This window comes from Balaenoptera physalus (genome assembly GCF_965194825.1).
Source record: "Balaenoptera physalus genome assembly, chromosome: 3".
NCBI lineage: Eukaryota > Metazoa > Chordata > Mammalia > Artiodactyla > Balaenopteridae > Balaenoptera > Balaenoptera physalus.
The window spans coordinates 139,181,227-139,201,630 of record NC_138890.1 but is presented as its reverse complement, the minus strand read 5'-3'; the positions used below and the strand labels follow the sequence as shown (position 1 = coordinate 139,201,630).

General features: G+C 38.9%; 1 protein-coding gene and 2 long non-coding RNA genes across 6 annotated transcripts in view; 1 reads left to right on the top strand and 2 right to left on the bottom strand.

Moving 5' to 3' along the window:
• The window catches only part of LOC309657937, a 1,158,638-nt gene that overhangs the window by 232,967 nt on the left and 905,267 nt on the right, over positions 1-20,404 (bottom strand). The gene's annotated exons all lie outside the window — the stretch shown is intronic.
• The window catches only part of EMB (embigin), a 58,299-nt gene that overhangs the window by 32,518 nt on the left and 5,377 nt on the right, over positions 1-20,404 (bottom strand). The window contains exons 1-2 of one of the 4 annotated variants that reach the window (XM_082455923.1): positions 20,123-20,399; positions 9,423-9,512 (exon numbers count right to left, since the gene is read on the bottom strand). In XM_082455923.1, the coding sequence (XP_082312049.1) occupies positions 9,423-9,512; positions 20,123-20,231 (199 nt within the window). In that variant the 5' untranslated portion in view covers positions 20,232-20,399. Of the gene's footprint in view, positions 1-9,422; positions 9,513-20,122; positions 20,400-20,404 lie in introns of those variants that run through there. The other 3 variants (XM_082455926.1, XM_082455924.1, XM_082455925.1) reach the window with 3 other exon arrangements.
• LOC309657945 overlaps positions 616-20,404 on the top strand; it is a 68,024-nt gene continuing 48,235 nt past the window's right edge. The window contains exon 1 of the long non-coding RNA XR_014261983.1: positions 616-2,644. This is a non-coding gene — a long non-coding RNA (uncharacterized lncRNA). The remainder of the gene's footprint in view (positions 2,645-20,404) is intronic.

Sequence of the window (20,404 nt, the reverse complement as noted above, 5' to 3'; positions counted from 1 at the left end):
GAGAAAAATGACTTCCTAACTTCTCTTGGCTACAGTTTCTCCTCCTCTACATGTTTTTATTTAACACCACCAAAGTTGTCCTTCTAAAGTAAAACTCAGATTATTATTCTACTCTGATTAGATACCTTTCATTTGCCAAAAAAAAGTATACTTTTTTTTTAATTCGTGGTAGTAACACGAGACCTACCCTCTTATCTGTAGGCACAATGTTGTACAGTAGATCTCTAGAACTTATTCACCTTGCTTAACTGAAACTTAGACATTTGACTAATACCTCCCCATTTCCCACTCCTCCCCAACCCCTGGCAACCACCACTCTATTCTTTGCTTCTGTGAATTTGACTGTTTTAGATACTTCATGTCACAATAGCCAAGATGTGGAAACAACCCAAACGTCAATGGATGAACGGACAAAAACAATGTGGTATATACAAACAATGGAACATCCTTCATCCTTTAAAAAGGGGAAATTCATTTGTCAATATGCCACAACATGGATGAACCCCAAGGACACCAGGCCCAATGAAATAAGGCAGCCAGAGAAGGACAAACACTGCACGACTCCACGCATGTGGAGGGGTCTGCATTTTTGCAGTCTCTGCTCATAGTAAAGAAGAGGCCTCAGGAGGTCAAAATGCCTAGGACACGTGGTAGATGGACCGTCACTCAACTCTACAAAAGACTCTTGCACATCTGGCAAAACTCTGCTTTAGGAATAAAATCTTTGTAGACGTCTGTGAGTCTCCTCCCTAGGTCTGAGCTGAGCTGATTCCTGCTGGATGCTGCTCAACCCAAGTCTAACTCGTGCAGGGTTCCCCTGCTCAGAACGAGGAGGCCCAGGCCTCGCTCCAGGGCATGGAGCTGTAAGAGGCTCCGGCGGTCGGAGCACCCAGAAAAGGCTATTTGACTCTTGCATTATTTCTTTGGCACCTGGTGAGGCTGATGACAAACTTTCCTGGGGAGAACTGGCAGGGAGATGTAGCTGCATTATCACCCCTAGCAGGAAACAGTATAGAGATATTTACATTCCAGAAGGTGATTCCAGGGCACCATGCTCTTCTTGGCGATGTGGTTCACTGGAGCCTCCTAAGTTAGAATATGAATTATTCCCCCATTTCACAAGAGAGCAGCCCAATGTCAGGGGCTCTGTGCCTCAGGTTACTTACAGGGCAAAACAAAGTATATTTATATTGGACACCTCAGTTTCCCCATTTATAAAATGGGACAATACATATTTCATAAGATAGTAGAAAGGATTAAATGAACTATCATAAGAAAAGTATTAGTAATATAGTAATTGCTGAATAATTACACACTTCCTCCCTCTCACCATTTATCTCACTGGGGAGTATAACAAAAGTTATCATGTTATGTTGCTAAAAGTTATACATTGATTATATCATTTAATCTTCACAGCAGTTCTACAGGGTAAGTACCATTATTCTCATCACTATTTCATAGATGAGAAAATTGAGGCAAAGAGAGGTCGACTATCTTGCCCAAAATCATGCATCAAGATAATAACAGCAGAGAATCTCAAATTTAGGTGTGACTGAGTCCAGATTCTCACAACCAACTCTCAAAGATATGAAACGCTCATGACAGTGAAATTAACTTCTTCATCGCTTTCAAACTACTGAACCAAGAATTTAAATGAAAGAAACCATTAAAAGAAGATGAAACAAATTTATAGTTTATCAGTGTGATGATAGAGGATGTGATCAACGTTTTTTTAATTTAAAAAATTTTTTCTCTTCCAGTTTAATTGAGATATAATTGATATACAGCACTATATAAGTTTAAGGTGTACAGAATAATGTTGTGATTTACATACCTTATGAAATGATTACCACAGTAAGTTTAGGGGCCATCCATCACTTCATATAGATACAAAATAAATGAAAAATAAAAAATATTTTTTCCTTGATCAACATATTTTAAACATTCATACTTTCAACTAAATGCTTCTATTAGAGCTGCAATGTAACCTTTCTTCTTGCCAAGCCATCCTCCAAGCCCTAATTGTTATCTCACTGTTTTTTATACTTTGCTGGTGCTTCTGCAGCCTGATTTCCTTCCTGTCAGGAAACCACAAGCATCAAAAATACGTAGAAAGTTTTATCCCTAACACTAAAATATTTTTTGGTTAGCCAGAAAACTAATGTGTCCATTTAACTCAATGGACAATGTTTCAACTTACCCAAAACTCCACAACTGCAATGCATTTCTGCTGTTTTAGAGTGTTATAAAAACTTCCATGACATCTACATTTCCAATACCATACCCATTTGCTCGGTTTCTGAACTATACTTTTAAAAAGAATGTTCTTTAAATCATACAGTAATTTACCTCTGTCTAAATACTCTCTTAAAAATTTAAGGGTAAGCTGGGACAAAGTGAGAGAGTGGCATGGACATATATACACTACCAAATGTAAGATAGATAGCTAGTGGGAAGCAGCCGCATAGCACAGGGAGATCAGCTCGGTGCTTTGTGACCACTTAGAGGGGTGGGATAGGGAGGGTGGGAGGGAGGGAGATGCAAGAGGGAAGAGATATGGGGATATATGTATATGTATAACTGATTCACTTTGTTATAAAGCAGAAACTAACACACCATTGTAAAGCAATTATACTCCAATAAAGTTGTTTAAAAAAAAAAAAGTATATGGACCTTTCTTAACATCAAAAACACAAACAGGGCTTCCCTGGTGGCGCAGTAGTTGAGAATCTGCCTGCTAATGCAGGGGACACGGGTTCGAGCCCTGGTCTGGGAAGATCCCACATGCCGCGGAGCAACTAGGCCTGTGAGCCACAACTACTGAGCCTGCGTGTCTGGAGCCTGTGCTCCGCAACAAGAGAGGCCGTGACAGTGAGAGGCCCGCGCACCGCGATGAAGAGTGGCCCCCGCCTGCCACAACTAGAGAAAGCCCTCGCACAGAAACGAAGACCCAACACAGCCAAAAATAAAATAAAATAAATAATAGAGATAATGTTACAAATCTCATTATAAAAAAAAAAAAAACCACAAACAACCTGATTAAAAAATGGGCAGAGGACCTGACAAACATTTTTACAAAGAGACATACAGATGGCCAACAAGCATGTGAAAAGATGCTCAACATCACTAATCATCAGGGAAATGCAAATCAAAAGCACAATGAGATATCACCTCACACCTGTCAGAATGGCTATTGCCAAAAAGACAACAAATAGCAAGTACTGGTGAGGATGTGGAGAAAAGGGAACCCTTGTGCACTATTGGTGGGAATGTGAATTGGTGCACCCCTTACAGAAAACACTATGGAAGTTTCTCAAAAAATTATATATAGAATTACCATACGATCCAGCAATTCCACTCCTGGGTATCTCTCCAAAGAAAACAAAAACACTAATTCAAAAAGGTATATGCACCCCTATGTCCACTGCAGCATTATTTACAATTGCCAAGATATGGAAGTAACCTAAGTGCCCATTAATAGATGAATGGATAAAGAAGATGTGGTGTATACACACACACACAGAGAGACACACACACACACACACACACACACACACACAATGGAATATTACTCAGCCATAAAAAAAGAATGAAATCTTGCCATTTGCAACAACATGAATGACCTAGAGGGTATTATGCAAACTGAAATAAGTCAGACAGAGAAAGATAATTACTGTATGATTTCACTTATATGTGGAATCTAAAAAACAAATGAACAAACATAACCAAACAGAAACAGAGTCACAGATACAGAGAACAAACAGGTGGCTGCCAGAGGGGAGGTGGGTATAGGGTTGAGAGAAATAGGTGAGGGAGATTAGGAGGTATAAACTTATAGTTATAAAATGAATAAGTCACAAATATGAAATGTACAGTGTTGGGAATATAGCCAATAATAATGTAACATATTTGTCTGGTGACAGATGGTATAGACTTAACTATACTTATAGTGATAATCATTTTGAAATATATAGCAATATCTAATCACTATAATGTGCTCCAGGAACTAACATAGTGTTGTGGAATCAATTATACTTCAAAAACAAACAAACAAACAAACTCACAGAAAAAGAGATCAGATCTGTGGTTACCAGAGGCAGGCGTGGAGGGGAAGGGAAACTGGATGGTGGCCAAAGGGTACAAACTTCCAGTTATAAGATAAATAAGTACTAGGGATGTAATGTACAATATGATAAATATGATTAACACCTGCTGTATGTTATGTTAATACTGTATTGAACACTGGAAATATGCTAAGACAGTAGATTTCAAGTGCATTCTTCACATACAAAAAATGATAACTGTGAGAAGATATGTTAATTAGTTTGCTTGACTGTAGTAATATATATATCCATATAGTTATGTTGTACATCTTAATTATATACAATGTTTATTAAAAATTATATATATATATGGAAAAATTTAACTATAATAGATACCCTAAGTCAAATGAGATCTAAATCATCACAGGTGACAACAGAGTATCATAAAAATACTAATTCTCCCCCAAATTAATCTACAGATTCAGTGAAAAATCAGTCAAACTCCAAAGAGTATTTTTTATGGAACTTGATTACAAACAAAAAACCCACATGAAAGAGTAAAAGTCCAGGAAGTAGGGAAAGTTATTTTTTAAAAAAAGAACAAAAGTATAATGTTTCAAAAATTAATATTAATTTGTTAGTGCTGCTAGAAAACACCTAGAAAATTAATGGAATAAATAAGAATTTTTTAGAAGCAAGTTGGAAACTATTAGTGCATCAGGAAATCAATTTAGTAGTTACCACCAGATTTGTTTTTTAATGGGTTGTAAGAAAAGAGAAATTATCGAAGTGTAACACATCTATTAGGTGTGGGTGTTGCTTGACGTGTGCGTGCATGCACGGTAGTGCATCAGTTTACAAAGTAAGTTGTTCCTTACTTTGTGTAGCACTATAAAAAGTTTGAAAAACATTGAAACAGTAGAGACAGAATAGCATATGGAAATTTGGAATATGATTAGTGTGCTATTTCACAGCAGTAGGAAAAAGAACTGTTCAGTAAAGGATGTTGGGACATTAGCTATCTATATAAAATAGTAATAAAGTTAGTGCTCTATCACACACAATACGTAAAACCATATTTTAAATGGTTTGAAAACTGAAGGTTAAAAATTCCTATTAAGAACTCCTATGAAAATATTAGGAGAAATGTGTAAATGAAATTTCTACACAATAAAAAACACCATGTAAAATTTTAAAGACAAGAAAGAACATTTGCAACTTTTATAAAAAGTACAGATTAGTACTCAAAATGTATAGCTGTCTCATTTACATAAACTGAAGAATTTATAAGCCCAATAGGAAAATGAATAAAGGGTATTAACAGATAAACATACACAGATATAAGTATGCCTAATTCCAGGATGCAAATTAAAACAATAATAGTACAGTTTTTCACACTCAGAAAAGCGAAGAGTTTAATACTGTCAAGGTTGGTCAGGATCTAGAGAAAATTACACTCAAATATGCAGATAGGGGGAAGGGGTAAATTGTCAGGATACTTTGGAGGGCAGTTTGCAAGTATGTATTAAAATTAAAATGTGCATAGTTTCTAACTCAGCAATTCTACTTGTGGCAATTATCCTAGAGGAACACACACAACCATGCCCAGAAAGAGATATGTAGAAGTGTTCATTGCTCATGGTTTACAATAGAAAAAAATTTAAACAAACTCAGATCTAGTGGGTAGAGGCCAAGGATGCTGCTAAACATCCTACAATGCCCTGAACACGCTCCCCGCAACTCCAGCAACAAAGAGTTATCCAACCCAAAATGTCAATATTTATGCTAATGAGAAACCCTAGTGTAAAACAAAAGTTGCTAACAGCCACTACCGATTGTGTTACTATGGGCGATCCCTCTTCTACCTTCTCTCTCTGTGTATATTAGGATTCACATTTTTTTTCCTCTGTACATCTACAGTCTACATAAGATTTGATAACTGGAGGTCTGCTTCTGAGAAACATCCTAAACGTGTGCACCTCACTGGAGTCATTCTGGGATCTTCCCGGCAACAAAGTGTCTGAGCAGCCAAATGTAAGGGACTCTCGCTTCTTTTCTTTTTTCAATCTGATTGACCAGGCACTTGAACCAGGAATCTGAATGTTCCTAACACAACTTCTTGTCTAGCTGGTCTAAGCGACATGGCTGCCTTTCCTGACCTTGACTAATCTTCCCAAATTTTACTCCATGCCTTAATATACGTATCTGTAGCTCCAATGCCTGCTTTGTCTACCTCCCTGTCTCACGAGGTCCTTGCCAGGCCAGCTGCTCACATCTCAAAATGATAAATAAAATGTGCCAGTGGGGAGAGCCTATGCCAACATTACCAGGGTAGTCAAGAAAACTGCCAGCTGACGCTTCGATTTTAACCTCTTGGGTTAAACTATAACACACTAATGGAGGCACCAAACACTATAATACGCACAGAGAAAGAAAAAAATAAAACAATAAAGAAATACTCTAATTGCTATAATACAATGACTTCTGAATATTGACATTGGGAAACCTAGCACAGTCATGTTAAAATAGTCCATTATTAAAAGATCAATTTTTGAAACACAGTGACATCAGACAACTGGAAAAAAAACACTTCATGCTTAGTGAAGTCAATTATACTTTTACAAAGATATCCATTATCTCAGCAAATGCAATTTCCAAGACAAACCTATTTAGCAAAGGGCAATCAAAATACCTTTGTTTTTATTGTTTTTGAAACTTTTTTCCATAGTCTCATAGCGAATCTAAGTTTCCTTAAAATAGGTATAATTGTATTAATAACACTGCGGAAAGAAACGAGTAACTGGGCATTAAGAAAGACTGCATAGTATGGTGGTTAATAGCCTGGCGCCTGGTGCCAGACAGTCTGGGTTCAAAATCAAACTCCCAACTTACCACCTGTGACCATGGTCAGTTCACTTGATCTCTTTGTGCCTCTTTTTCCTCATCTGAAAATTGCAAATAGTAATAGTACCCATTGCTTAGGGTTCTTATGAGGTTTAAACTAAGTTATATGTAGAAATACACACATGGTACATAGTCAATACCATATGTCTGTTAAGTAAATGATTAGCAGTGTTTTAAAAACATAAAACAAATAAACAATTAGGCTTTCATGAATCAAAGGTCATGTTTTTCACTCTCCAAGGCACAGGACCTGTTTCCCAGTCTCAAGCATCTTTGAGTAAATGTGCTATGAACTGGGCCAAAAGTTGTCATGCTGGTCCAAAATCTGCAACTAATGTACTACATTTGCATCTCTGTACAAAAAAATTTTTATCCCAACAGAGAGAGATCAACTTCTAAAATGGCCAGAGGGAAAGAGAAAATAAGTAACAACACAGAAATGTTAAGCACAATTCAAATAAACAATGATATGACAGAATATGAAAACATTCTATTTATGAAGTAGATTAAAAATCCTGGTGGTAACAATAAGAAGAAAGCCTATGGTTCCTAATAAGCATAAGTACGTCTTCAGATTTAAATTCTATATTTCAATAAAGGCAGTTCCTAAGACCAAACTTCTTGATGGGAAGGCAAACAGAACAACAAGGGTCACAGTTCAGAGATCCTGTGTTTTGAAATTAATGTCAAATCTTTTCTTTTGTCAAATAAAAACAAACCTAGACTTAAATAAGGAGAGACTTTATTCCAAAAGTCTATTGCAATAGGAAAAAATGCTCCAAGCTTTGGATCTTCAAGTATCTCACTGTCAAACAGAAAAAGACTTTTATAGGGAGGGGTAAGCAGGCTAGCAGGAACTTTTGAGAAGAAATGAGGCAACCAGTGGGTAGAAGCAGACAGCACGATTGGGCTGTGGTCATGCATTTGCTGCTTGCTCAGACTTGGGGCATGCCAAGTTCAGGGGTCTGGGAGGAAGAGAAAAGCCTGACTAAAGTTTGATCAGGCCAGAGCTGAAGGTGAGTGACGGACAGTTGTGAACACCTGCTCTCATGAATACTGTAGGAATACTGGTACCAGAAAAAAAAAGTGGTTAGGAGTGAAAGCCTCCAAATGGGTTAAGTAAATAACCAACCAGACATCAACTAAAAAGTCCAATTTTTGCTCTCCCTTTGGGCACCTGACCCTTTTTTTCCCGGGCTCCAGCTACCCAGGGTAAGTGAGGGGTGTGCTGCTGCCAGCACTACCAGGCCAATCAAAGGATTTGCAAACTTTTGTTTTCACATAAATCTCTCTTAAAGAAACATCCCATCCTAACAAAGGAAACCAACGACTAGAACGTGCAAAAAGTAAAAGAAGTAGCAACACAGGACTGTTGTAATTACTTTTTACAAGTAGGAATAAGCTCCAAATACTAGGATGGGGACATCTGGGAACAAACAGGGGTCATAAAAATGTTCTCCCCCCGGGCTTCCCTGGTGGCGCAGTGGTTGAGAGTCTGCCTGCCAATGCAGGGGACACGGGTTCGAGCCCTGGTCTGGGAGGATCCCACATGCCGCGGAGCAACTAGGCCCGTGAGCCACAACTACTGAGCCTGTGCTCCGCAACAAGAGGGGCCGCGACAGTGAGAGGCCCACGCACCGCGATTAAGAGTGGCCCCTGCTCGCCGCAACTAGAGAAAGCCCTCGCACAGAAATGAAGACCCAACACAGCCAAAAATAAATAAATAAATAAATAAATAAATAAATAAAATTAAAAAAAAAAAATGTTCTCCTACCAGAAAACTCACTGCAAATATTCCACTGGTATCAGATTCATATTAAACAGAAATAGAGAAACCGTTCTTAAGACTAGAGGACAGTTAAAGCCTGGACATATAATTGGATGAAACTTATTAGTGACTTAATAAATAGGATTAAAATTCTAATTATACTTTTAATATTGTTGCTAAAACAGATAACTGCTCTTGCTCATTTAAAGAACTCTGAGATTACTTTTAAAATACTGGAATCCAAAACTGTGAAAAGAGAAAGCAGACTTGAGTTTTATGTCAGGATTCTTCGCTTGATTTTCCATAGCAGTCATAGATAACATATTTAATTTTTTTGCCTAAAGGCCTTCCAGCAGATACATGAATTCTCCTCTCAGTGAACAGTGATTTGAACAGATGTACCAGCAAGGTGTGATGAAAACCGAAGAGCATCTGCACGTCAAAATGAGCCCTCCTCTCGTCCCAGGCGCCCTCCTTCTAGAGAGCATTTAACCCCCATGCCTGGAAAGGCTGCCTCCTCCCTCACACAGGGCACGCCGGCCTGGTCGCACGGGACCCCGTCACACTGTGTTATGACTGTATAAGATACTGGTGTGTCTCTCCCGCCAGACTGGCAGCAGACTTTAGTACTTCATAATTCATACAGTAGCTTAATTAAAAATGAAAAATTATCTGGCATTATATTATTTGAAACACAATACACTTACCAGTCAGTGATATGTTATGACTCTCCAAGGAAAGGTTAGAGTATTTTGCCATCATTTCTTCCCGGACAGGTAGACTTGTGAAAGGTGCAGCTGTAAGAATAAGAACATGTGATTACATATTATTATCAAGGTTAAGTGACTGTCTGAAAGCTAGTTCACAACAGCTAAAATGGTATATTGTATACTATTAATGAAAAATAATGTTTTCAGGAAGCTCTGATTCACTAGGTCTTACATGCTCCACAGGCATTCAGAAACACACTGAGCTATTAAATATAACAAAATTTCCAATTTTTCTATGTTCTTTTCTTACTGAAAAATCCCTATTGATTACATCAAATGGCTTTAAAAAAAAACCTTTCCTTATCCTAAAATTTGTAGTTTCTTTATAAAACATAAATGAAGATATGGAGAAATTAGATAAGAGTGCCAGGGGAAAAAAAGGACATAGAAAGGCAGAGAGAAGATGAGAGCGCAAAAAGGGACAGAGAGACCAAAATAAAGGGCGTAAAAAAGAAGTAAGAGAGAGTGCACCGGGCGCTAGAGGACAGAGAACATAAATGGATGGACAGGGAGAGTCTGTGCTGCTCTGTTTTCCAGCTACGGTGACGGTCCAGTGTGTCCTCTACCAAACCAACTTTCCGTTTTTCTCTGTCACTTATCTCTTCTTTCAAAAACCTTCATCGAAGAAACAAGGTTTCCATTTCCACCTGTCCCACTCTCCTCAAAGATTCTTTTTTTTTTTTTAACACTAGCTACTGTTTCTTTGACTTTAGGACACAGACCTTACCTCCCACGGAAACTACCCCAACTTTACCAAACAAGTCAGAGGAGAAAGGCTCATTATTGTAAACTTGGCTGCATTCTTAAGACCCTTCATTCACTTTAAATTAAACCTGGGCCTTTTTTACACCACATTTTTTAACACTCTGCTCAGAAAGTTATTCCTAGTGCAAGATTAGATTTCTTCTTTACCTTTCTTAAACGTATGAAAAATGTTATCAAAGCAGGTGATCATTTTTGTTGCTTCAGCTTACACACAGCTTTTCAATATTGCCTAATAAAAAAATCTACCTCGCAGAACCTAGCTCTCCAATTAGCCATGTTCCAGAGCTTTGATCACTTCTAATACAGTCTTGGAAGGTGGGATGCACTTTCCCATAAAATAATCCTTTCACAAATAACATACCTAAATCATACTACCCTCTGACGGTGATTATTTAGGAAAATATGCCCTGAGTTTCTCACTAGGCTGTCAGGAATACAAAACTTCTCCTCCACCCACACCTAATATTCATTCATTCCTATTCTCTCTCTCTGTCACTCTCTCTCAAGCACACACACACATTGCCAAAAAGTCACCTATCAATATGAAAATTCTTTTTTTCTATTACTGGGCATAGCTCACTTACAGGTTGCATTAAAGAGAAAATATCTCAGGAAGATCAAGGCAGATGCTGTTGTTCCCTTCTGGACAGGAAGCCTGGAGGGAACAGCACCTGGGAACAGCAGGTGGGAAAGAAAGGACTGTTCTACTCTGTCATCTGTTCTGTGAAGCTTGCAAACAGAAGCTTTGATACCTTTGCTTCCTTTGCTCGGGAGACCTTTCTTCTTGCCCTAGCCTACTGCAGAGCAGAATGCCATCATGAAGATCTTCACCACACTTTTTATCCCTGAAACAAGCTCATAACCCTTTTGAGATGGTCTGACATTTATTATTATTATCATTATCATTATTCTTATTCACAGTATCAGCAACAGTAAGGATGACATAAGCTGAAAAAATGCTGTCATTCTCATTTCACTTAAATAAGTGAACATATACAGCATACATGCTTGATGCCAATAAGGAATATGAAGCTGAGTAAACTTGGTTCCTGGAGGGCTACATGGATCATAATAATGTTGGTTTGGGCCCACAATTTGTGATTGAGAGTCATTAAAATTTCAGAGTAGCACCCATTTATAGTATTGACTGTAACTAGCCTATGTGGTGTATACAAGTTGGTATTTGAGCTACAGAGTATGAAGTGCGATCTACATCTTTGAAGGACTCTGGAGGTAGAATAGAGCTGGAGATAATGCCAAGGAGATGAGCTCTGAGGCTGGGGTTATCTTCCCATTTTGCATCAACAGGATGTGGATGGATGGGTCCCCCTAGGACCTACATTAGAATAAGGAGAGAAAAGGGGTCTAGGCTTGACTTGGGCAAAATTAAGCTTATGGAAGTTGAAGGAATAGGAGGAAAAGGAAAAATCAAGCTTCAAGAGTAGGAAAATTTGGATAGTTCCAGAATATACTAACTGTTGTGACCACTTCCAATTGCCAACTCATATATTAAAAATACAAACAGACATCTATAATCCAGCCACCACCTGTATCCTAACTTCCTATTGCCTTCAAAGCATTCGTGATCAGGCTCCAGACTCCACTGAAGAAGCCCCAAGTGCAAAAGGGCATGTATAACTGTTGTGATTTTTGTCTTGGGAAAAGTTCCTTTAAGAGTCTTGAGTACAAGAGCAGGGCAGTCTGCAGAAGGTGTTAGAATATTAAAGTGAGAAGTTCATCGTTTAGCCAAGATATTTTTTAATCAAAACAGTGAGAACGTAAACCTTATTGCTTTCAGGAGGAGGACAGCTGGCAGGAGGCTGGCGCAGCTGATGGTAGTGTTTAAAGGACACTGGCAGGAGATTCAGGCAGATGTGGTTTGAATACTTCCCTGAAAGGATTAGGCTGAGTCACAAAAAGAAGTACAGAATGGAGAGTCAGGGATTTGTATCCTGGTCCAAGTTCTGCCACTGACTTGTTACTTGGGGTTTCATTTCATAGAGAAGGGAGGATCAGAAAAGCTGGATAATATTGAGTGATGGTGCCAAGATCATAACACGCATTCCTTCAGTTATCATACTCACTCCTCTATTAATCATTGCTGGAAATTTTCCACTCGGCATTCTTTTACAGGTAGTGGCCAAAATGCCAACATAAAAGAGTAGCTTTTAGTAGTTGTCACAGAGATTAAAAGATTTTTCTCCCTCTACTTGGGCGATGGGGCATGAGGGTGTTGCATCAAAGAACTGTGTAACATTCTAATTTTCACCTGTATTGTTTCATGGGAAATTGCAAAATGATCTCCACTTAGATATCTTTAACATATTACATTTTAAAATAGACATTGCTAGAAGGGTTTATAATTTATGCTATTAACATTTTAAATGAAATAAACATGCTATAATTTCTATTTAATATTAAGGTAACATTTTCACATGTTTAAATGGGGCCCTATTTAATTGAAGTAAATTGGGAAGAAAAAAAGATAAACACTAAAAAACTGCATTGGGTTTTAAGATTTGCTTTTATTTAAGTCAGAAAATCAGTTCAACTATACCTCTATTTAAGAATAAGCATTTTCTCTAACATCCCCCCCGCAAATCTCTTATATTTTAAAATCTTGGAAGGGTCTGGACATCATTTAAAGAAAGGTATAAGAAACAGCTATTAGGATAAATACCATTCCCTGTCTTTCTCTCTCTCATCCACATAATGTATTGATTGCTATCAACATGTATAATTAAAATTATTTTAATAAGTCTTAGTTTTAGCGTTCTGATAAATAGCAATATAAATGTGCAACCCAATTACAGAAACACAACCTAGGAATGGATAACATATACTATTTATAAAACAGAGGTTTCAAACTCGGAATACATTTCCCCGTGGAAACAACACTATCAATATACATAACCATGAGATCCCATACCAAATTGTAAAAGCCATTTAAGCCATGATATAGCTGAACTATAGCATTAAAATATCTAATTACCAATACTGCTTGTAAACAATACATTTCGAGTTCTACCGCTGGGCTCTAGGAATATAGGATACCTGTCCCCTGTCCCCAGCGGCAGTAGTAAAAGAAGAGAAGGGGAATACGGCTACCTTGATTGCTAGACGCTATACCCCAGAGACAGTTTGTCAGGAAAAGAAGAGGAAAGAAGCTTTGGCAAGAAAATAAATTCCTGATGGGAACATGTATAAGTCAGACTTTCTAAGTCAGGGACAGGTAACAGTCTAGATAGGGAACTCATATTTTTTTATATACATGGGAACTATTGGACAAGAAGGTCATTTTTAGATTAGTTTAAAAAAAAATTAAAGAACAATTAAAAAGCCTAATGACAAAAGCAATGTGTACTTTTACATAGCCTTGTAAAACTATTTTTAAAACTTGGTCACATAGAAATGCAAATAAATTGACCTTTTCTTTAAAATATGATTTTTGCAATAAAATATATTTTGAAGGGCAGTGTGGAAACTAATGTTTCAAACTATCTCCACCTGGGTCATTAAGATATTTTAACAGTGAAACTTATGCCAAATAAAACTAGGATTTCTGCTCTTTCTAGAGACTGTGGGTTTTTTAAATGTTTCACCCACTAGGTTATTCTTTGATAGGACTTAGATTTTGTTTAATGGTTCTCAACTAGAGGTGATTCTCTTCTTCCCCGCACCCTGCCCAGGGGATATTTAACAATGTCTGGAGACATTCAGGTTATCACAACTTGGAGGTTACTACTTGTACCTGGTAGGTTATATTAGTTTCGTAGTGTTGCCATACCAAATTACCACAAATACGGTGACTTAAAACAACAGAAGTTTATTCTCTCAGAGTTCTAGAGGCTAGAAGCCTGAAATCAAGGTTCAGGGCCTTGCTCCCTCTAAAGGTGCTAAGTAAGAATTGTTCCTGCCTCTTCCTAGCTTCTGGTGGTTGCCAGCAATCCTTGGCATTCCCTCGTTTGTAGATGCATCACTCCAATCTCTGGCTCCATTTTTACACATCCATCCTCCCTCTGTGTGTCTGTGTCTCTAGATCCAAATCTCCCTCTCACTTCTTTCATAAAGACACAGTCATTGGGTTAAGGGTCTATCCTAATGTAACATGACCTCATGTAACATGACCTCATTTTACCTTGATTACATCTGCAAAGACCCTACTCTCAAATAAGATCACTTTCACAGATACCAAGGGTCAGGACTTGAACATCTTTTGGGGGGTGACACAACTCACCCACTATAAAGATAGAGGCCAGTGAGGCTGCTAAGCATTCTACAGGACAGCCCCCCATAGCAGAGAATTATCCAGCCCAAAATGTCAATAATGCCAAAGTTGAGAAATCCTGATTTCAAAACAGGTACATCTTCAACCCTCATTCCTCAAAGTGATGATTTTTAAAAATCTTCAAATAGCCCTGTAGCCCTGAGGTGCTGTTTTACATGGTTTAGGTGCAGATATTTTAAAGCATGAACATTTCTTGCAGCCCTTCCTATCTTGAGGACCTTTTCCAAAGAGGTACCAAGTGCTGGATGGAGTTTTAAAATGCAAACTAGGAAACCAGTTACAGCTGTTAGCTAGCTCCAGGCTCTTAGCTACATCACAGAAGCACTCTGGGCTTCAAGATCAATCAGATGAGACATCTAAATTCCCTTTCAGGATCTCAGAACTATATAATTATAAGGCAATAGTAAAAAAGATTCTATCTTGAGAGTAGGGATACACTAGTAATGATATGACCACAATAACTTTAAAAATACCAGAAAAATATTATTTTCAATTAAAAGAGAAACAGCATTTTTAAAGATAACATCTATTTATACTAACAATATATTATTTGAGATATTTTGTTGTGCATGAATAGTGACTATGTTTTATTAGGAGTAGAGAGTTTATTTTTAGTAAACCATTGTGAGGTTTTTTCCTTCTATGTCAATGTGTGTGTCCTAAGTTGTTTATTTCCGAGGTTCACCTAATATTGTGAAATATGTGAGGCCAACTATACAAAAGTAACTTGAAAAGATTACAATCTAGGACAGACAGCCTCAACACTTATAATCTGTCTCTGTTTGAGGGCAAATACTCCTTTGGAAAATCATACCTAATTACATAAACTGATGACTATTTCTCAGCTATCCTTGTGGTTTGTCTGTTAATTCAAGCTTTCTCAGAATTGAAATTCTTTTTGCTTTTCAAGCAATCTCAAACTAACAGAAAAGTTTTACGTACAGAGTAAAGAATGTTTCCCCTGAACCACTGGGAAACAAGTTGGTCACCTGATGACCCATTCGACCTCAGAAACATTACAACATTTCCTACAAAGGACATAGCCCACTTCACCCCAGTACTGCTGTTAAAATCAGGAAATTAGCATTTATGCACTATCATCTCATCCCACATCTTATCTAAGTTTCAACAAAAGTCTTTATAATGTACTTTTTTAGCCAAAGGTTTCAGCTCAGGATCACATGAGCTGCCATGAGCCATGTCCCTCTATTCTCCTCACTCTAAACAGCTTTAGTCTCTCCTGACTTTTATGACCTTGATGCTTATGAAAGTTCCGGGATAGTTAAGTTGTAATACGATTAGATTCAGAGTAGACATCTTTGGCAGGAAAGTCACAGAGGAGATGTTGTGTTCTTCTCACTGCACCCTGTCAGATGACACACAATTTTCTTTCTTTCTTTACTGATTTACACTCTGATCATTTGATTAAAGTGGTGTCTGCCAGGCTTCTCCACTTAAAAGTTATTCTTTCTCCCTTTTCATTAATGCCAATTTTGTGGGAAGTTACTTTGAAACTATATACTATTTTGTGCCTCATCAAACTTTCAATTGACTCATTTAATTAATTAAGTTCAGTATGTACTCATGAATACCTATATAATTCAATGGACATTATTCAGTGCATATGGATACTAGTCCATTAGTATTATTATTTACTTTCATGCTCTGTTTGTCCAGTCGTACCCCCTTCACTTTGGCTTCTGTATCCTTTTGACATCACCCATCATTCTTTGAACACTTCATTGCTTTCTGGCATAAGATGTTCCAGGCTTATCCTATCCTTTCCCCACTCCAATCCTGATATCAGCCATTTCTACAAAAAGTCCAAGTTATTATTAGTAAAAAAAAAAAAAATGTATTTAGAATCAAGATTTGGGTGCTAAGTATGTTCATCACTGCTGGGAAATCACTGCTCCATCGCAGTGGGCAGACCTAAGAATACATGTGTACATATTCATACACACACACACACACAACATATATATAATGGGTATAATATACATACATATATACAGTTGGCCCTTGAACAATGAGGGTTTGAACTTCAAGGGTCCACTTATACGCATATTTTTTTCAAGAGTAAATACTACGTGACTACATGGTCCATGGTTGGTTCAATCCTCAGATGCACTGATGCAGAAGGCTGACTATAAATTATACATAGATTAACCTTTGTGTTCAGGGATCAGCTGTAAATATATATGACACATATATGCATTATACATATATTTACACATACACGTTTATATTTATGCATCTATTTATATAGATATATATAGACATAAGACATGGATAGAGATAGATATTTAAAGTCATTAATTCACACTAATGCTGCCAACTGCAGTCCAACACCACAAGGTTCATTTTAGTTTTCCCCGTTTATTTCCTTCTTCTCTAGAGAAAGACGTTGATTCTGTTATCCTCACCAGCTTTACTTATTTGATCAATCCCCCCATAGATAACTAATCTCCCATTGGCTCCAAAGAGGTGTCTTCCTCCCGCACTTAGGCTCCAGCATCCTGCACTGTCTGCTCCTGCGTGCTTTACCTCCATCCTGTGATCAGGATCAGACCTGCATGCCATAGCTGCGGAGAAGCCCTTGTCAGTGCTCAGCTCTGAGGCCTCTCGCCAGACCACCCTTCTGCAGGAACGCCCACCTCATGTGCTTCGGCTCTAACACTCTGCACGGGGCTGCTCTCCTACCTGGATGCCATCCTGACTGAGCTCAGCTTCAATTCCCTGATCTGAAACCGTTTGGGTCCCTTCAACAGGGGAGACGCTTCCGCATTTCCCCACCTAATGACTACAGGACTCATTCCCAGAAGGGAGGGAAGGAGATGGGGATGAGAGGTGGGGATAAAAGACCAGGACGAGGAAGAGCCAGTTGAACTAATTCTTAACAAATGTGTATATAATGTAATTTCAAATGTGATGGTAATTTAGGGTCAAAATTTTGATGCCTCAGATACAACCCTATTAAAGACAGGCTTATATCCAATCCGTTCCTTTAAAGTTTAAATGCCATGAAAGGTAAAAACTGCTAAAGTTTTCTGCTTAGATATAGACTAACAATGTAAGGCATGTGTAGGTGCTCGAATATTTGTTCCAACAAATATTTACTACCGGGCAGTTGCTCTGTGTGTCTCTAGAAAGGAAGGGGCATTGATCAAGGAAGCATATAAGCAACATCCTCTAGAAGTTAAAAATGATCATTTCAAATGACTCCCCTGCAAACATTTTTCAAAAGATAAGCATGACCCTTTCCTTCGATTTGTTCCCCCATAAGAGTAATAATAATGATTTTAAAATATTCCCATTTATGTAATGTTTCTCCTTCATAAAGATATTTTACATTTCTTATTTAATTAAAACAGCCCAAAAGAGTTAAGGTGAGTCCATGTGCCAACTTTATTCCAGGACTCAAACTGAGTCAGCAAGCCCTACAGCCCAAATCTAGCATTTGTATCCACACACTCTGCTCTCTGTCAATGATTCCAAACTTTCATAGACATACCCACTCATCTCAGAGAGACAACTGAGTTTAAGAACACAGTATTTGGAATCGGACTGAACAGTGCTAAATTTCCTGCTCTGCTGCTTAATTATGTGTACTTAGGCAACTATTTAGCCTCTCTGAATTCCAATTTCCTCATCTGAAAGTCAGGGATAATAAAAACTAACCCATAGAGCTATAAACTATATGGTGCAATGCCTGGCACACAGTTGTTACATAGTAAATATGATACATTTATGATAAAAAATGATAAACATTTTTATTTTTAAAATTTGGCCCCAAATCTTAGGTTTATAGAACACCTACTTCCAAGTAGTTCAAAAGCACCTAGGTAAAAAATAGCCAGTAAACTTCACAATGGTCTTTAGCAAGGAGGAAACTGAACCTCACCGAGATCGATACAGTATCTATAAAGTGAGATGAGGCTGCCTCACAATTTTTAATTCTGCCTTGAAATGAAATGTTAACTTCATGCCTTTTATATGTCACATTCTTCCATAATTTTAGCTTAAGTGGAGCTTAAAGGACAGGACTTGTGCTACATACACACACAGACATCTGCCGTACATATATACATCATTCTATTTATTTAAAACTTTATTTGTTAATTTACTCCACCTTCATTTGTTTCCTACTTTTCTCTTTGGAAGTCTGCTCTAAGTGTCAATTTAAACCTGACTCCCTCATACCAATGGAATACCTATCCAACAGTGCACTCTCTAGGCCATATCATTTCAAAGCAGTGGTTTTCAACCTGCTTAGGATCATATGATTAAAATCACACGGGAGCTTTTAAAACTCCTCACGTGTAGGCTGAATCCCAGGCCAACTGAGTCAGAATTTTTGAGGGCAGGAGCCACGTATCAGCATTTTTAGTGCTCGCTGGTTATTCCAACATACAGCCAAGTCGAGAACCAAAGTTCTAGGACACACCTAGAATGCGTTGGTCCTCAGAAGTGCAGTACTCTCAGGTGAATGATAGGTGAATCGGGGATACGCAGGGTGTAGAAAACGTCCTTGACCATTCTTTATAAGTGGTGTGAATGAAAAAGAGAAAGGTGGCTGCAAAGCGGGGTGAGGAAATTTAGAAACTGAGGCAACCCAAAATGTTTTGTCCAAGTTGTTAACAGCTAGGCCTATTAAAGGACATTTATTAAAAAATGAGTAATCTTATTATTTGATTATCTTTCCATCTTCAAAGTATGTTACAAAAAAATCTACATGCTATAAGCGCATAGAAAATGAATTCCTATTAAAGGTTCGAAACCTTGTGTAGAATAATATCCTGATTTTAGTTACTGATGGGCAATATTTGCAAACTTGGAGGTGGTCTGTTATCCTAATTAGCCGCTAATACTTTGAAATTTATAACACAGGAACTTGCATTAGAAAGTACGTTAGATGGAATACTTTCACCATAAAAAGTAATTATAAACAGGTGAAGCTAAAATGGCAAATCTGGTGTTGGTTTCCGTGATGCTTTGCACCAAAATCCCTCTTTCAGTGTCTTAATAATACAACCACAAATACAAAGAAAAACCCATGGTCTTTGTTTTCAAAGACCAAGGTAGAAAAGAAGATACACACATTATCCTTAAGTCGTGGGGCTTTGTTTTGTTGTTGTTGTTATTTCAGCTCAGCTCTAAAAAACATCATCAAAGCCAACCCACCTGCCAGGAAGGGAGGAGGGGATATTTAAGCCTCACTATCGATTTAAGTGAAGGGCCTTGGGAAATGTGGCTTTCAGAGATCCTGCCACTTTAGCAGAGGCCAAGTCGCTGCCTTGTTCCTGCCCGCACCCTTACGCCCTTTTCCTAGGAACACCCAGACACTGCCCTACTACCCACGACCCCGTCTTGTAGGGCGCTGTTCGTTCCAGCGGAGGAGCCCGAACCGCACCGGCCTCTCGGCCAGTTCAGATAACCCTAGCGTGGCAAACGGTCGGAGGCGGACGCCGTTCCCCACGCGCGGTCGCCAGTATCCCCGCGCCTCTGCCCCAGGATCCCCGCGCCTCTGCCCCAGGATCCCCGCGCGCTCTCCGCCCTCTCCTTGGCCCTGCAACCATCACACCTGGGGTACGGCCGTCCTCCGAGCTCCGGCGCACAGGGGCGAGGAGGCACAGGAGGAGCAGCGGCAGGGGCGGTGCCCGGGGCCACCGCAGACTGGGGAGGGAGCGCATGGCGCCAGCAGGTCCGCCGCGGTCCTCGCGCACCCACCGCCGTCGGTGCCCGGAGTCGCTGCGCACACTCGCCGGCGGCCCGGCGCCCGCTGCCAGGCCCGGGGGCAGGACACTCGAGAAAAGGCGGAGTGGGAGGGGCCGGCCGCCCTGCCCTCCTCCCCTGAGACACTCTC